This window comes from Myotis brandtii, unplaced genomic scaffold (genome assembly GCF_000412655.1).
Source record: "Myotis brandtii unplaced genomic scaffold, ASM41265v1 scaffold78, whole genome shotgun sequence".
In the NCBI taxonomy this organism is placed as follows: Eukaryota; Metazoa; Chordata; class Mammalia; order Chiroptera; family Vespertilionidae; genus Myotis; species Myotis brandtii.
The window spans coordinates 541,522-560,274 of NW_005371131.1; the positions used below are offsets into that span (position 1 = coordinate 541,522).

The 18,753-nt window shown below is 51.6% G+C and overlaps 1 protein-coding gene across 4 annotated transcripts in view; it reads left to right on the plus strand.

Annotated features, from left to right (window-relative positions):
- Nucleotides 1-18,753, plus strand: part of PLA2G6 (phospholipase A2, group VI (cytosolic, calcium-independent)) — a 44,478-nt gene that overhangs the window by 12,881 nt on the left and 12,844 nt on the right. For all 4 annotated transcript variants that reach the window (XM_005883203.2, XM_005883205.2, XM_014530803.1 and 1 more), the window contains 5 exons: nt 10,527-10,742; nt 12,049-12,232; nt 14,445-14,632; nt 16,856-16,952; nt 18,062-18,244. In XM_005883203.2, the coding sequence (XP_005883265.1) occupies nt 10,527-10,742; nt 12,049-12,232; nt 14,445-14,632; nt 16,856-16,952; nt 18,062-18,244 (868 nt within the window). The remainder of the gene's footprint in view (nt 1-10,526; nt 10,743-12,048; nt 12,233-14,444; nt 14,633-16,855; nt 16,953-18,061; nt 18,245-18,753) is intronic.

Genomic DNA, 18,753 nt, shown 5'->3' on the forward strand with positions numbered 1-18,753 from the left:
TTTAATATATTTTATTGATTTTTTACAGAGAGGAAAGGAGAAGGATAGAGAGTTAGAAACATAGATGAGAGAGAAACATCAATCAGCTGCCTCCTGCACACCACCTACTGGGCATGTGCCCACAACCAAGGTACATGCTCTTGACTGGAATCGAACCTGGGACCCTTCAGTCTGCAGGCTGATGCTCTATCCACTGAGCCAAACCAGTTAGGGCACTTTTTTTTTTTTTATCCTCACCCGAGGATATGTTTTTATTGACTTTAGAGAGAGAGGGAGAGACGACAATGTGAGAGAAACACTGATCTGTTGCCTCCCGTACACGCCCCGATCAGGAGTCGAACTCGCAACCTTTTGGTAACGGGATGACACTCCAACCAACTGAGCCACCGGGCCAGGGCCATCCTTGCTTTTGAGGTGCCCTGCCCTGGGGGCTCCACACCCCCCACATGCAAATCATCCCCAAGTCCTATGAGTTGTCAGTATCCATTGACGGGATTCCAGCTTTGTCTTGGGAAGCTTGAGCCCTGCTCTGGGCAGACTTCCATCTCACAGGTTACACCCTTTACCAGCAGTTTATTAACTACGCCTGTGCTGGTGCACCTTACCGTCAACATACTTCCGCATGCGGTGCATCAGCGCATCCTCCAGCGGCCTGCGGAGGGGAGCGAGGCAGGCAGCGTCCCCTCGTGTGGATGAGAAAACCGAGGCTCAGAAGTGAGCAGGTTGCGCAGGAGGCAGTGAGGAAGTAGGATCTTGGCGTCATCTGGTTCCGCATCCATTTCTCTTCGTGTGCAGCTGTTTCCATGTGTTGAGACAGCACAAGAGCAAATTGGATGGGGTTTCAAGCTAAGCTCATATCTCTTCTTGGAATTCCTGACATTCCTCACTTGGCTCTGGCATCTGTCTGCTCTCCTCTCTAACCTGCTCCCATCCAAGCATTTCCGTGTCAGCAAAGGGCATCACCATCCATCTACATGGTTGTGCAATCCAGACACCCAGGAGTGATCCTGATTCCTCCGCCTCCCACAGCCCCATCTGGGTCCTTAACAAATTCTGTTGGTTTTCCTCCCACGTACATCCTGAGTCTGCTTCTCTGTCAGTTACACTTAGGTCGGGCTTGAGTGATAGGAAGCCCCACAGGGTAGTGGGGAAGCAGGATAGGATTTCCATTTTCTCCTAAGTGACAGCCATGGCAGAGAGGGCTGGTGTGGCAGCCCTGCTCCTCAAAGTCCTCAGGGGCCCAGGCTCCTTCTGTCTTGTTGCTCCCCCATGTGTGGCTTCCGTTCTCTAGGTCACCACATGGTCCCAGCTGGCCACATTAGGTCCAGCTGTCACAGCCACCTTTCCAGCCAACAGGAAGGCGGAAGGGCACTCTCTTTAGGAACACTTCTTGGAAAGTTGCACACATGTCTTCCACCTAAATGCCTTTGGCCAGGAATTAGTCACAAGGGAGTCTGCATTCCAGTCACATTCTAATCCAAATGCAGGGGTCCTGTTACTCTCCATTTTGCTGCTGGCTCTCTTTTCAGGCCATGGTGGCTGTGTACGTGGACTCCTTGCTCCCTGCCTCCTGGGATGTTGCTCTGTCTGCAGTCTTTTTTAAAAAATATATATATATATATTATTGATTTCAGAGAGGAAGGGAAAGGGAGACAGAGATAGAAACATCAGTGATGAGAGAGAATCATTGATCGGCTGCCCCCCACTGGGGATCAAGCCCACAATCTGAGCATGTGCCCTGACCGGGAATCGAACTGTGACCTCCTGGTTCATAGATCAACGCCTAACCACTGAGCTACACTGGCCGGGCGCTCTGTCTGCAGTCTTGCCCTCCTCTCAGAATCATCTTAGAGGAAAAATCTGATTACCCACTCCCCTAATCAACTCTTCAAGGGCTGCCATGTCCTTAACACATCAGCTGATGAGCATGGCTTGAAAGGGCCCCTCCTAGGGCCTTGCCTCTCCCTCTGGTCCCATGTCTGGCCTCCCTGTGCTCCTGGCCTTTGCCCAGACTCTCACCTCTGCCTAGAACACTCGCCCTTCTTTGCTGGCCTCACTTCTCCTGCCCTTTCCTGGCTTTCAGGCTAGAATAGGTGCCACTGCTGTGTGTCCCACTGGAATCCCATCCCTGCGCCCAGTGGACTGCCTGCCTGGTGACCACAGACCCTGAGAGGGTAGAGGCTGGCTCTGTCTTATTCATCCTGGCGTGACTCCCTAGCACATGTCAGGCTTGTGAGATGAGTGTGAAATATCCATTCAGCTTTAACAGTATTTATCAAGGGCCACGGTGTCCAGGCCCTTTGTCGGGGCTGGAGGGGTGAGCTGGGAAGCGTGAGTAGATGGCTGGAGAGTGGGGTGCTGGAGTGGAGGTTGTTATGAAGTGTTGCTGAAATGTCAGAGCCCAGGCCTGGGGTGTGCCCGGGAGTGAGGGCCTCCCCACTGCTCTGACACCCTGCGGTGTGTAGAGAGAAGGCTCAGTATAGCAGACACCCTCTTCAGGGGCTGAGACTCGGTCCTTTTTAAAATTTATTTTATTTTTTAAACTTTTTTAAAGAATTGATTTCAGAGAAGAAGGGAGGAGGAGATAGAAACATCAATGATGAGAGAGAATCATCAATCGGCTGCTCCTGCACACCCCCTACTGGGCATAGAGCCTGCAGCAACCGGAATCGAACCAGTGACCTCTTGGTTCTTGGGTTGCCGCTCAACCACTGAGCCACACCCTGCTGGATGAGACTCTGTTCTGTACACATCTCCTCCTGTACTTGCCTGGGGGGCTTTGAACTGCAGGAAGGTGTAAGAGAGAGATGCCGGAGTCCTGCTTCCAGCCTGGCCCAGGTGGAGGTGTTCCTGCAGTCTGGTAGCTGCTGGTAGCTGGCAGACATCGCTTTAGGATGATGAAGGGAATCGGGTCTTGGGAATCCCCAGGTTTGTTGCCTAAGGCCTGTAAGTCCACAACACCCCTGCTGGGTGGAGAGATTGGACCCTGGCTGCTGCAGATGGCAGCAGCTGCAATAATGGTATCTGTGGTTTATTAGCGCGTCCCATGTGAGAGGACTCACTCAGTGTTAACTCCCTTATCCTTGCAGCAGTCCCAGCGGTGGGGTTTATGACTCTGTCTTACAGGGGAGGAAACACAGCTCAGAGAAGTTAAGTAACTTGCCTAAGGTCACATGGCTGGTCAGTAGCAAAATGGGATTCAGACCCAGGCATTCTGCCTCCAGAGCCCACCTCTTTCTTTCCTTTCACCAGAGCCACCTGGCAGGGTGGTGAGCTGGGAGGGGCTCAGCTCACCTGGGCCCATCCTGGGCCCCGGCCTGACATATGGCCCAGGGCCCTGGCTCTTCCGCTGTGAGCCCCGGGCAGTCGCTTGTCGCATTGCTGTGTACATTGTGATAACGTCCATACTGTGTTCCTGGTACGAATTAATCATTGACTGTGACGTTGACTGTGGCATATGCTATTTGATGAAACCTGCCCGCCCTCACTGGCATCCCAGCAGAAGCAGGCCTCTCACCCCAAGGCATGTGCAACACGTGATCTCCGCTTCGCAGAAGGGGGCTGGCTCTCCAGCCCGCAGTGCTTCTGCGCCTGGACTGCTGTGCAGCTGCCTGTCAGGAAACCTCTTCCCATCCCTTCCGTAGACTTTACTTCTTACCGCTTCAATGCCATGGCCATCCTCACAGTCCCACCCTTGCACATACTCTCCGCTTTCCTGTAGCTCTCTCTCTCCATTATGTTTGCTGGGCACAACCCCGACAGGAGTTCATTCCCGTTCTCTCCACCATGGCTGACGGAACACCCTTCCACACCCACTGGTCCCACCTCAAATCATGACATCAGCTCCAAGTGACCTGTCATCCTGTTGGCAGCCCGGCATTTCTCGGGGTCACCCCTGTCCGGCTCTCCTGGACGGCATACCTGTCCTCTCCTCTACCTCCAGCCCCTCCTCATGCTCATCCGCACGAACGGCCTGGCATCTGTCTCACTGAGAAAATAAACAACCAGAAGAGAAGTACCATAAGCTCCCTATACCCCGTCTGCCCAATCGCACCCATGTGCTGGGCCTTCCTTGTTTGTTCCGGCTAGAGATGCTTCACTCATGGGTCTCATTGAAGCCATCCCCCTGTCATCTTTCCTCTCCTACACAGTCCCCCTCTTTACTGGACATTTTCCATTGCTATACAAATGTGCTTTAAAGAACATCTTTCTCGACTCTACTTTCCCCACAGGCACTTCCTATACATATTTATGAGACATATTGTCCTATAATTTTCCTTTTAAGAAATATTCTAATCATATTTTAGTGTCAGCTTTATGCTAGACTTATAAAAAGAGTTGATAAGTAATCCTCCCATTTTCTGAAAATGGTTTAAAACTGATATTTCTTTTATAAATGTCTAGAAGAATTCATGAGTGAAGCCATCTGAGCTTGGAGTTTTCTTTGTGGGAAATTTTAAAAATATAGTATGTATTCAATTTCTTTTGTATATTTTTATTGATTTCAGAGAGGAAGGGAGAGGGAGAGAGAGATTGAAACATCAATGATGAGAGAGAATCATCCATTGGCTGCCTCCTGCACACCTCCTGCTGGTATTGAGCCCACAATCTGGGCCCTTGACTGGAATTGAACCCAGGACCCTCTGTCCTCAGGCTGACACTCTATCCACTAAGCCAAACTGGCTAGGGCTGTATTCAGTTTCTTTAACAGATATAGGACTACCAGATTTTCTCTTTCTTCTTGTGTCAGTTTTGCTATGCTGTGTTTTCAAGAAATTTGTCCACTTTAAGTTGTCAAATTCATTGGCATAAAGTTGTTCATGATATCCTGTTTTCTTTTTAGTATCTGAAGGCTCTGAAGAGATGGTACTTTGTATTTTCTGTATTTCTTATTAGGGGTTTGTTGCTTTTAAATATATATATTTTTTTATTGACTTCAGAGAGGAAGGGAGAGGGAAAGAGAAATAGGAATATCAATGATGAGAGAGAATTACTGATTTGCTGCACGTGCCACACTGGGGATTGAGGCCGTAACCTGGGCATGTGCCCTGACCGGGAATCGAACCGTGACCTCCTGGTTTATAGGTCGATGCTCAACCACTGAGCCACACTGGCTGGGCTAGTTTTACCTTTTAATCAGGCAGCACATAGTCGCAGGAGTCTGACTTTTTCCCCACTTACCATAATGCTTTTGCAATTCATGATTGAGTGTTTTCTAATTATTCCATTTTCCCTCTCTGTCAGCCTGGAAGTTATACACTCTATTGTCTGTTAGTGATAACTGTTAAGAGACAGTTCTCTATGGGTGTCTTGCGTTTCTGTACATCTTGTGAACAGAGACACTGGTTGCCTTTGCTCGGGCTGTCTATATAAGGATGTCTGCAGTTAGCAGCCTTTGAAGGCAGAGATAGGGTCTCTCTCCAGAGCAGAGGGCCGGCTTGCCTGCTCTCCTGTGTAATAAAGACAATATCTTCCTCCAGAGCAAAGCTTAAACAGATTTCTCATGGACAATTATAGAAGATTCCAGTTCCCTGCACTCAGGGTTTCTCTCCTCTGATGCAACATGAGCAGGTGTCACCTGACCCTCTTCATGTCACCCTGTGGGAACTGGATCCCAGGGAATTGGCACAAATGCTGATACTCTGGCTACTGCTGTTGCTGTGAGTAATAAATTGCCCTTTGTCTTTGATCCAGGAATCTTGTGTCTCCTGCCAGCATCCATGAAACTGTGTCAGGCTAACTTGTTAGTTTGCAACTAGGGCAAAATCTGAAACCTTCCACAGTTCTTGATAGAACCCTAGAGATTGTAACGCACATCCTTGGCCTTACTGAAGTATAATTGGTACTCTAGAATCTTCCAGAACAATAACCGGGCCTGGGAACCCTTTCACTGCATTTATCCCCCTCCAGGCTTCTATGTCATGTACTTTTTTTCTTATTAATACTTTTATTTTAAGCACAATAAGACATTACATTGTCAATATTCATTTAGATTTGCCTATAAATATACCATTTTCATGGGCTTCATTTCCCCCCCAGCATCTTTATTGTTCATCATTCACCTGGGATAAGGTTCTGTCTACTTCATGAAAATAATTTTATATTTCCTTTTGTTTAGGTTTGCTAATGACAGCCTGCCCCCCCCCCCACTAGTGAAATGTTTTTGCTTTTTGGCGGTTTTTAAAATATTTTTATTGATTTCAGAGAGGAAGAGAGAGGGGGAAAGACATAGAAACATGAATGGTGGGAATCACTGATTGGCTGCCTCCTACACACCCCACACTGGGGGTTGAGCCCACTACCCAGGCATGTGTCCTGACTGGGAATTGAATCGTGACTTCTTGGTTCATAGGTCGACGCTCAACCACTGAGCCAGTTCGGCCAGGCTGACTAGTGAAATGTTTGTGTGTGTTTTTTTTAATGTATTTTTATTTTTATTTTTTAAAATAATTGACTTCTTGGTTCATAGGTCAATGCTCAACCACTGAGCCAGTTCGGTGACTAGTGAAATGTTTGTGTGTTTTTTTTGTGTGTTTTTTTAAATGTATTTTTATTTTTTAAAATAATTTTTATTTCTTAAAGTATTACAAAGAGTATTACATATGTCTCCTTTTTTCCCCCCCTTGACTTTCCCCCAAAAAATGTTTTAATTTCAGTTTCATACCTGTAGGTTTTGTGTTTGTCTGCTTTCTGGCTATAGAATTCTCTTTGGTGTTTTTTTCTTTCAGCTCTTTCAGGATGTCGTTCCATTGTCGCTGGCTTCCATTGTTGAGAAGCCAGCTGTCAGTGTACTGGCTGTCCTTTGAAGATGACCTCCTCTGCTATTTTTAATATATTCTCTTTGCATTTTGTTTTCAGCAGTCGTAGTAGGGTACATGTGTCAGTTATTGCTATGTTACAGTATGTTCACCAATATATGTCATTCTCTGGTATTGCTGTGCAACAAACTACTCCAAAATGTAGTGGTTGAAAACAGTATCAATTATTTAGCTCACAAATCTGTAATTTGAGTAGAGCTCAGTGTGCAAGACTCAGCTCTAGTCTACACAGCATCGGCTGGGGTGGCTTGACTGCAAGGTCCACTGTTAAAATGACTCACTCACAATTGGCCAAGTTGGTACTGGCTGTTGGCTGGGAGTTCATCCGGGGCCAAGGGTCCAGGACCTACAGTCACCTCCATGGGCGCTCAGCTTCCCTGGGGCGTGATGGCGGGACCCCAAGAGAAAAGAGGTAGAAGCTTCCAGTTCCTTAAGGCCTTGGTCCAGAAACTAGGACAGTACCCCTTCCGCCACATTCTAGTAGTAAAGCAGCTACAGAGCCAGATTAAAGGGTAAAGAGACACGAATTCCCTCCCAGTGGGAGGAGTGTCGAAGGATTTTGAGCCATGTTCTAAACCGCTACAAAGTCCTTAAGTGTAGACTTCTTCTTCGCTTTCTCCTTCTTCCCCTTCCCCTTCCCCTTCTTCTGCTTTTCTTTTTGGTGGAGGGGGGCTCAGAAGGTATTTTAAATCAGTGTTTTTTGTCAATTTTGGAAAGTTCACAGTTGTTAACTCTTCACATATGGCTTCTGTCTAATTCTTCTGTTTTTGTGGCTCTACTTATTATGTATGTTAGATCTTTTCACTATATATTCTACATCTTTTATCTACTTTCCTGTATTTTCCCATCTTTTGTCTCTCCATGCTTTATTCTATTCGTTCTTTTCTGACCTAGTTCCTATCCACTAATTTTATCTCAGCATTGTCTAATTTGCTGTTATACCTAGCCATTTTCTTCATTTTGACAGTTGCATTTTTAAAATTTTATAATTTCCACTTGGTTATTGTTTTTATAGTTTAAAGTTCTTGGCCAAAATTGTAAGTCTTCTATTTTATCCTCTTGAATATTGTCCCAGTTATTTTAAAGTCTGTATCAGATAACTTTAACATGTGCAGCCTCTCGCTTATAGATCTGTTTCTGTTGGGTTTCCTTTATTTTGTCGTATCTCCTCATGGGCCTGGCGAGTTGTGATTGTGCCAGACTTTGGATTTGAACAATGCCGTAGGGATCATCTGAAGCCTACTTTGAGGTTTCCTTTATGCTTGCGTCTCCCAGGTACCTGGGAACACGCTCACTGGGGACCACCTCAGTCCAGTTTCTGGAACGAGTTATTTGAGGCTGAGCCATCATGCCCTTGTGAAGGCTTTCAGGACCCCAACCCACAGTAAGAGGCGGTCACCAGGGCTCTGCCTGCAGACCCTGGCCTCCAGTCCCTGTCCCTGGAGCCTGTGAGGTTGTTGATGCTGCCATGTGTCCCTCGAGCCTCTCGAGTAACAGCAGTCTAAACAGCAGGCTCACGGCCTGGGTTTCCTTAATCCCTGCCCGCCCAGCAGTTCTTCGCTGTCTGACCAGGTATCCAGCGCCTCACGCTGATGCTTTTTATATTTTGTCTGGCGTTTCTGGTTGTCCCCAGCTGGTGACCTGGTTCACATGACCTCTGCTATTACGGAAGTGCAAGTCCTCAGAGAGACCCCATTTTCTTTTGGGTCATTCCTATCAGCATTGCAAAGCCGGATTGCACTTTCCCGTTAGGAGCCTTTAGTTGCACCCTCTGCGGAAAACTCCACATTGTCTGCATTTGCTGTCTCCAGTTTCTCACATCCCATTCGTTCTTAAACCCATGCTGATGAGGCTTTGGTTCCCACACTGCACCAAAAGTACTCTTTCAAGGTCACTCGTGCCTCAATAATGCCAAACCCAATGACCAGCTCCAGTTGTCATCATACCTGACACCACAGCAGAATTTGACGTGGAGCACTCCAACATTGAGAGCTTGGTGAGATGAAGCAAAAACCAGCCTCGGAGAATGAGGAATGGCCCTTCCATATCCCCCTGTCCTACTTTGTTTTTCTATAGCACTTTTAAAAATACATACACACACACACACACACACACACACACACACACACACACACATATATATTTTTATTGATTTCAGAGAGCGAGGGAGAGGGAGAGAGAGAGAAACATCAATGATGAGAGAGAATAATCATTGAGCTGCCTCCTGCTCTCCCCCACTGGGGATGGAGCCCACAACTCAGGCATGTGCCCTGACTGGGAATCGAACCCATGACCTCTTGGTTCATAGGTCAACGCTCAGCCACTGAGCAACACCGGCCATGCTCTATGGCACTTTTTACCAGGCAGTCTGTTTCTCATACTTCCTTATTTGGATTTTACCTTGCTCATTCTGTAGATCTCCCCCATGAGAATGTGGGCCCCGGCAGGGCAGGGCAGGGCAGGGCTGTTGTCTGTTTTGTTCCTTCATTTACCCTCCATTTAGGACAGTGTTGAGCGCAGGTCAGCCTGTCAGTAGGTATTTGCTAAGCGATCGATCGCTCTCCCTGGGAAAGAACAGGCTGGCCCTGGGCCCTGGCTGGCTGCGGGGCTTGTGCAGGTGTGTGGGAAACACCTGGTGTGCTGGAAGCCCTGGTCAGACCTTCAAGCCTCCATCATCGACGGGTAATTACTTCAGCTTTTAAAGTGTTTTTCAGTTACTGTCTCGGCTGGTCCTCACAGCACCTCGGTGAGGTAGGTGGGGCAGGTGCAAGTAGTCTCGTTTCAGAGAGGAAAGGACTTGTTTTAGGATAACAGCAGACCTGGGACTCAAACTCTACTTTTTAAAAGTGAACGAAACTCTCCCCAGCTGGAGTGGCTCAGTTGCTTTAGCCTCGGTCGCCCTGTGTTCCAAAAGGTCATCAGTTCAATTCCGGGTCAGGGCACAGGCTTGGGTTGTGGGTTTGATCCCCAGCCGGGAGCCTATGGAAAGGAACCAATCCATGTTTCTCTCTCCCTGTCCCCCTTCCTCTCTCTAAGCATGTCCTCGAGTGACATATATATTCTTTTTCATGAATAAAACATTTTTCCTGATTGTAAAAATAATTTCAACTCATTGTACAGAAATGGATGAAGAAGAACGTTTACGTTGTTATGCTATCACACACATTCTGACATTTCCTTTCAGTCTTTTAAATACAGTGTAGATCGCGTATCATACAAAATGTGTATCCTGCTTGTAAATTTAGCATTATAAAATGACTTTTCCCTGTTCTTTAAATATCTGACTTTCACGGCTGCGTAATGTTCCACCACATAGATGTACACAATTTATATAACATTCTATTGCTGGACATTTGGGTTAAATAACATGTTTACTTCCTACTGTGTGGGAGGGGCTGGGCACTGGAGGCCCGGGGCTGTCAGACGGGACAGTCAAATTAGAAAGTGGGTAAAATAAAATCTAAAAGCACCACATAATGGTACTTTTAAAAAAAAGAGAGAAGGAAATATTTTCAAATAAAAAGCAAGTCCCAACTCCATTTAGGGGTGTGTGGGGCGGGGCTGGTAGTCCAGCTGCAGCGGGTCAGTGCACCCCGGGAGGCAGGCAGTGTCCTGTTTGTGAGGACCCACGGCTCCTGATTCCCGAGGCGGGTGGGCCGAGGTTCCTCCGGCTCATTTCTGTCTCCCTCCTTGGTCCTGGCTCCGCAGACTCTTCCAGCTGGAGACGGAGGCCGAGGCCCTGGTGACCTTCCAGCAGTATTCCTCCCTGCTGCCGCCCTTCTACGAGAGCTCCGCCCACATCCTGCAGGTGGAGGTCCTGCAGCAGCTGACGGACCTCATCCGCAGCCACCCCAGCTGGTCGGTGGCCCACTTGGCGGTGGAGCTGGGCATCCGAGAGTGCTTCCATCACAGCCGCATCATCAGGTGGGCGGGGCCTTGCCGGGTGGGGCAGCAGGGCTGGACCCTTGGGATGTGTGGCAGGATGGGGCCTCAGGGAATCTCTCCCTCCTGCCTCAGTTCTCCGTAAACTCAAAGGTTGCCCAGAACCTTTGCCTTAAAAGGGGCAGCGTTGCCTCTGGGTTAGAGCCTAGAGATGCTGGCTACAGTCAGAGGGAAAAAAACGTAACATTTCTGGAGCATCCACTGGGTGCAGGCCCATGGTAGCTGTTTTATACCCACCTCGAACTGGAATTTCCCCAACACCCCCATGAAGCGTTGTCATCCAGTGAGAGGTTATGTGGCCTGTGCAGGTCGCTCAGCTGGAGGGGGCTGCGGGGGCTGCAGATCCTGGGTGGCTCCTTCCAAGGGTCTGGTGGCTGCCCCTCCGGGAGCCGGACCACTGACTCACACCCACTCAGCCAGATGTGCATCATGGTCACAGTCCTGCCCTGAGGTGGCCACACCTCCTTTGCTCAGCTCAAAGCTCCTGGCTGCCCTTCCCAGGTGACAGGCCTGTTCTTGACCATCATGGCATTTAATCTCGCAGGCCTGGCCATTTCCTAGGGCAGGCACGGCAGGGATTGTTGTTACTTTTTTGTAAATAAAGATATTGAAGCCCAGGAAGGTTCAGAGAATTGCCCGTTGTTAGATTCTGCCTTCTGTGGCCCTTTTTACTTATTTATTTAATTTTAATTTTTTAAAAAATCTTTTCCCTCTTTATTGTTGAAAGTATTACAGATGTCCCCTTAGTTTGTTTGGCTTTTTTCCCATTGACCCCCTCCACCCCGCACCTGCCCCTCCCAGGCCTTCATCACTCTATTGTCTGTGTCCATATATGCATATAAGTACCCTGGGTAAGCGACCCTTTTTAAAATCTTCACCAGAGGTTATGTTTATTGATGAGAGAGGGAAGAGAGAGAGAGACAGACATCTATCTGTTGCCTCGTATACCCACCCCGACTGGGGCGTTTGGTGTGCAGGACGACACTGCAACCAACTGAGCCACCTGGCCCAGGCCTGCAACCCTTTCTGTGCCACCCCACTGCCCACTTCAGGCTGGTGTGGCCCTGGGGCACGTCTCCTATACAGGCGTGCAACTGGCACTGAAAACAGATACAAATCCCATGAGATACAAGTAAATCGTGGCTTAGCCCCGAGTTTGAACCGGCCAGCTGGCGCGTGGCATGAGTGCTCCTGAGCTCCTAGCCCACTTCCCTCTTCTGCACTTGGGTTTCTCAGTGGCCTGCCCACCTCGTGCCGTGTCCACTCACCTGTCTGCCCACCCCCACAGCTGTGCCAACAGCACGGAGAGTCAAGAGGGCTGCACGCCCCTGCACCTGGCCTGCCGCAAGGGGGACGCGGAGATCCTGGCGGAGCTGGTGCAGTACTGCCATGCCCAGGTGGACGTCACCGACAACAACGGGGAGACGGCCTTCCACTACGCCGTCCAGGGTAACAGTGCCCAGGTGCTGCAGGTGAGCAGCGGTGGGGACGGGGTGACAGCACCAGTGACACCGCTGTGCCCACAGCTGTCTCTGGGTCCTTGCACTCAGATGTCACTCGGGGCCTCTCACGGTCCCTCTGTGGTCCTTAAGGCCCGAGCTCCTTTGTGGATGGTTCACCTCCATCCACTCTTCCCTCCTTCGCTTGTCAAGGAGACGTGTTCCTCGCCTCTTTGCTCTGACAATCTGGGAAAGTCCTCCAACCCAGCAGGCAGATTCCACTCGCAGTCCAGCCAGTGTGTTTAGTTCAGCAGCTCCTGAGTGCCTCCGGAGAGCCGGACCCCTAAGTGGGGGCACTCGTGGTCCTGGGGGATCTGAGCTTAACTTTTGTTGTTGTTGATGTTAATCCTCACCCGAGAATATTTTTTCCATTGATTTTTAAAGAGAGTGGAAGGGAGTGAGGGGGAGAGGAAGAGAGAGAAATATCGATGTGAGAGAGAAACATCAATTGGTTGCCTCCTGCTTGTGCCCTTATCAGGGCTGGGGTTTGAGCCTGCGACCCAGGTACGTGCCCTTGACCGGGAACCAAACCCGAGACCCTGCCGTGCGTGGGCTGCCTCTCTAACCACTGAGCCGCGCCTGCCAGGGCCTGAGCTTAACTTTTTACAAGAATTCAAAACAAACACAACAAAATTCCATCTGGCTCCTCCTGGCATTTGCGCCAGAGGCATTCCTGTTGAATTTTCCATGAGCTGGGCAGACAGATAAAAATAAGAATTCTGAGTGAGTAGATCCAGTGACGTTATTGAAAGGCTACTTCAAATATAAGGCAGAAAAGACAGGCTACTGGGCAGTATTTTATTGCCTGGGCTTAGGAGATTCTTCTGAAGATGATATCCTTGCCTCTGCCTTGGCTTCAGAATGGAGCTACATTATTCCAGAAAATGTGGATCCATCCCTAATGATTAGTGCTCTCGGGGGAGGGGATTGCACACCGCTGTGGCATCCGCCCTCACCGAGAACCGCTGAGTGCCCGCACGGGGCCACACATGTCCTGCCTCGGGGCAGGGGCAAGTACTCTTACCAGCGGTCACACGCAGCTGCACCTGTCTTCATCGCGTGCTCGTCTGCTGCCTGCCCTGCACTGGGTGTTGTGTGTGTTCTAGTTAATTCTCAGAATACCCTCTGTGCGGGAGGGTCATTCCCTCCTCTCCTTGCTAAAGAAACAGGGTTGGTGACGTTCAAGTTTGCCCAGGGAGGGCCCCCTGGTCTGTGAGTGGCGGGGCTGGCCCTCTAGTCGGGTCACCCTGCTGCATCCTCAGGCTGCTGATATGCCCAGCTGGTCATACAGGCACATAGGATCGTAATTAACCTCAGGGGGACAGCATTCAGCCCAAGGAGGAAATAAAAGCCTCCCAGCGTGCCTTTTAATACTGATATTTTTTTAAATATATTTTTATTGATTTCAGAGAGGAAGGAAGAGGGAGAGAGATATAAACATTCATGACGAGAGAGAATCATGGATTGGCTACTTTCTGCAAGTCCCCCACTGGGGATCTAGCCCACAACCCAGGCATGTGCCCTTGACCGGAATCGAACCTGGGACCTTTCAGTTCACAGGCCGACGCTCTATTCACTGAGCCAAACTGGCTAGGGCCTGATATTTTTAAAAATATATTTTTATTGATTTCAGAGAAGAAGGGAGAGTGGGTGAGGGGGAGAGAATCATTGATGGGCTGCTTCCTGCACACCCCACACTGGGGATTGCTCAGGCATGTGCCCCGACCAGGAATGGAACTGTGACTTCCTAGTTCATAGGTCGATGCTCAACCACTGAGCCATGCCGGCCGGGCAATACTGATTTTTTTTTTTAATTGAAAAATATCTGCACACGGCAAAAAAATTCAAGCAGGACAGAAAAGCTAGAAACACTACCCCTCCCTCCCAGACCCCCAGTGCCCACCCCTAGAGATGACCACATTTTCAGTTTCTTTATTCAGAAATTGTCACACATGCCACAGGCATGCCAGACCACACCCCAGGTTCAGCCAGCTCCCGTTCCCCCCCAAGGCCGCCCTTCTCTGTTGCTTCTCGCTGAGTCTCAGGCATGTTCTCGTGCAGTCAGCTTCCCTCGCCCTTCGTCCCCAGGGAGACGCTGCCGCGGCGGGTGCCTGGGGAGGGACACAGGGACACGCAGGGGCTTCTCTGCGTTGGGCTGCAGCCCACGCCTCTGTTGTGCTGGCAGCTCCTAGGGAAGAGTGCGTCCGCCGGCCTGAACCAGGTGAACAACCAAGGGCTGACCCCGCTGCACCTGGCCTGCCAGATGGGGAAGCCGGAGATGGTCCACGTGCTGCTGCTGTGCAATGCTCGCTGTAACGTCATGGGGTCCCGCGGCTACCCCATCCACACGGCCATGAAGTTCTCCCAGAAGGGGTAAGCCCAACACGGTGCTGGGCCTCACCTCCCTCCTGAGATGCGCATCAGATTCTGGCACCCAGGGCTGGCCTGGCACGAACCAATGTGTAGGGTGTGAATCTCAGTCCACAAACCCCACTGTGCAAAGAATAAAACACCAAATTGCCCTATAATGCACCTTAATTTCTGACCGTGAACCTCCCTTTACCAAACGAGATACAACATTAATCTTTTCTGGGTTCCCCTTTCCAGCTCCCCAGGGGTGGTCCAGTGCTAGAATCTCATGCAGCCCCGACTCGGAGGGGCCCACTGACCTGGGTCCTCTTCCCCCCGAGCTGACCAGCCTGATCGGAACCCATCTTGCCGCAGTGCTCACGGCTTCTGTGGCCGACTCCAGGCCCAGGCATGGTTGTCAGGGTGGCCCAGGGCCCATCTGCCTAGAAGTATTCGTCCCTCCTGGTGGATGGCACTGTGGGCTCACAGGTCCCGGCCCATGTCTCAGGGAGCTCTAGAACACTTTCTCATTTCTTCCCTTCTCCCAGACCTGGGAACCTGGTCTCAGGAAATTCTTCTCCATGTGGGGTTGTGTGTGTGTGTGTGTGTGTGTGTGTGTGTGTGTGTGTGTAAGGGGTGAGGGGGGGGCATGGATAAAAGAGATGACTATCTCAAAATATTACCTAGCAGGTACAATACCTAGAATGAATGAATGAATGAATGAATGAGTCGGTCAGCCCCTCAGACCCAGGCACTGTGCCCTATGAAGATGGATAAGAGAACAGCCCCGGGACAGGAGACAGAAGTCACCCAAGATCCCCCAGTGCTGAGTGCCAGGCAGGCAGCGGGAAAAGGGCACATGACGGGCCACACTCGGGCACTCGTGCCCTTCCTCAGGGTTCCCCTTCCTCTGGGCACCTGGCTGGCCCCCTGGGGCATTGCTCTCCCCTCAAAGGCCCACGCTCGGACAAAGCCTCCTTTCCCTTATCCTCCCAAGCACAGCCAAGAGCTGGAACTTTAAGAAAGACTTGACCAAGGGGCTGGAGGCAGTACCAGCGCTCTCACCCCCAGGAGTCAGGTTCCCTCGTTGCAGGTTGCGACCCGAGTGGGTACAGTGATGGTCGTGCTCGCCTGCACCTGAGGGCTGGCTCGGTGGCCCTGCTTGGCGTCAGCCCCTGCAGGCTCCAGTCACCTGCTCCGTCCATGTCCCTTCAGAACCCTGGTGTTGTCCAGGCGGCTGCCTCCTCAGGTACCCGCAGCCGCCTGCCCTCTCTGCCGCACCCAGGCTGCCCTGCGGGCCGCTCAGGTCAAAGAGCAGGATGACGCCAGTCGTCTCATGCCTTGGGTGTGCCCACAGCCATGCTCCTCGGGGCCCCGTGGGGACACCCTCTGCTGCCGCGTGGTGGCCAGCGCAGCTGCACTCTAAGAATCACAGGCGGTGGCCTTACTGAGCGTGGTTCATCCCAGCTCGGGCCTGGGAGCCCCTCTGGTGTGTGCTGACCTTCCCGGGACTCTGGTTTCACTTAGAGCGACGTCTCCAAGGGTCAGTAGTGTCGTCACAAGGACCAGAGGCTCCTTCCATTTTAAGGCAGGATAATACTCCATCGGAGGGACCACATTTTGCTTTCCAGTCATCTGTCGGACACCTGGGTTGCTTCCACCTTTTGGCTGCTGTGAATAGGGCCGCAGTAAACATACTGTTCGAGCCCCTGAGTTCAGTTCCTTTGGTTATAATCCTAGGGGTGGAGAGCAGCTGGACTCTTACCCACCCTGCCTGCTTCTTCCTGCAGGATGCAGTCACTGCAGGAGACTAACAGTGGGGGGTCGGGGATGAGGGGGCTGTGTGCCAGGCACAGAACCAGTGCTGAGATACCCTGTCTCCTTTCATTCCTGCCCAGTCCTGTGAGAACTGCCTAATTGTGGCAGGTGGACTAAGTCACCTTCCAGAGGTCACCAGTGAGGAAGCTGGGGCTTGCCCTCAAGCCTGTCTGACCCTAAAGCCAACACCAGTGAGAGTGATCATTGCTGATGGGAGTTATCAGAGAAGGCTTCCTGGAGGAAGGGGCTTGAGCTGTGCCTGAAAGGGCTCATGATATCCTAGATATACCATGGTATTCACGCTGGTTGGTTTTGTTGCAACTTTACTTGCAGAAACTCTCCCTAACCAGTCGATGAAGCCCCTGTGACCTCTCCTGTCACCAGCCTTCCTCTGGCCTTCCTCACTGACCCAGGCTCCTCTCTCCCCAGGTGTGCTGAAATGATCATCAGCATGGACAGCAGCCAGGTCCATAGCAAAGACCCACGCTATGGAGCCAGCCCCCTCCACTGGGCCAAGAAAGCAGAGGTAGGTGGCTCTGGGGGACTGGTAGGCAGGGGCAGTTCCCTGAGCCTAGTTCCTACGGGGACCCTGAGGATGGCACTTGGGAGGTTGATCTCGCAGTGGGCGCCCAGGCAGAGAGGACCAAGGAGAGATGACAACCTGGTATTGCTCCAGTGCTCACTGGCATGGTACAGTGTCCCCTCTGCGGACTTGTCCTGTCTGAACTGGAGGTCCTGCCTCTGGAGGTGTGACGTCAGCAAGTTATCGTGGGAGAAAAATCTTTATAAATTGTCAAGTGCCTCATAAACAGAAGGTAGAGGTTGATGGTGTGGCTGCAGCTGGCTCCAGCGGCCTCTCCTCTGAGGCCTCTCCCTACGCCACGCTCCGTCCGCCTGGGAGGAGGAGGTCTCTGGTCTCTCATCTCCGGACAGCACAGCTCAACAGTGCACTGGGTGGCCCCGGAGGCCACGGCCTGCTCCTAGCTGCCAGGGCCGGGAGGGCGGAGATGCACACTTTCAGGGTACTGTCTTCATGCCAGCAGCTAGCCACCAAGTCAGGGACTTTCGTGTATGTTTGTCATTCATTGTTACCACACTCTGTGAGGTAGGGACTCGCATTTTACAACAAGAGATAGCTGAGGTGCAGAGGGGTGCAGTGACCCATCCAAGCTCAGGTAACTGGGGTGAGTGGAGCTGCTCAAGCCTATTGGGCTTCGAAGTCCAGGCTCCTCTCCACGGCTCTAGGCTCCTCAGGGCTGCTGGGTGAGCAATGGTGTGTGTGGCCACGTCCCGAGGAGGGAGCCTGCCTTTGTAGGGCCCCAGGGAGGGTGACAGAGTGGGGCTGTTCTGGGGCAGGGCCCAGAAGAATTCTGCAGGGGGCACTGGCCCTGTGAGCTCCAGGGAAGGACTTGGAGGCCTAGAAGAACAGTTGGCACATCTTCAGCTTTTTAGCCCGTAGTTCTTGGGGTGCTGATGGCGCCACGGTCTAGAGCCGCCCCCAGAACTGAGGCCTGCCAGCTGGGCTCGTCTGTTGCAGCTTTCCAGAGGCCTCTGAGGGAGGGAGTGACAGCGCCCCGGTGCCCAGGTGCCGCAGGCCACAGCTGCTGACGTGGGCCCGGACCCTGTCTCCCGCAGATGGCCCGCCTGCTGCTGAAACGAGGCTGCGATGTGAACAACACCAGCTCCGCGGGCAACACGGCTCTGCACGTGTCGGTGATGCGCAACCGCTTCGACTGCGCCATGGTGCTGCTGACCTACGGGGCCAACACCAACGCCCGCGGGGAGCACGGCAACACGCCGCTGCACCTGGCCATGTCGGTGAGAAGGCGGGGGGGGGGGGCCGAACCCGGCTCCTTCCCTGCGCCCTGGCACCCTCACTCCATGCCTCCCAACTTGACGCCTGGCTCTGCGGGGAGGGTACAGCTCTGCCTACTGACCGTGGCCCTGGGCAACTCCTGTCGCCTCTGTCAGCCCTGGCGTGCTCACCTGGGAACTGTAGGTGTCGGTCCCCACCTGCAGAGCTGCCGAGAGGAGTAAAGGGAAGCACTTGGTAGCCCTGAGGACTGTCTGAGTGACACACGGGACCTGGCGCGGAGTGAGCGTCCACAGGTGTCGGTCCTCCTTCGTCACTAGGGAGCCATATCTGTCTGGGTATTGTTCTCTTTTTTAAAATTTGTATTGATTTCAGAGCGGAGGAGAGAATGAGAGAGAACCGCTGATCGGCTGCCTCCTGCACGCCCCACACTGGGGATCGAGCCCGCAACCTCTGACTGGGTATCGAATCCTGCCCTCCTGCTTCATAGGTCGACGCCCAACCGCTGAGCCAC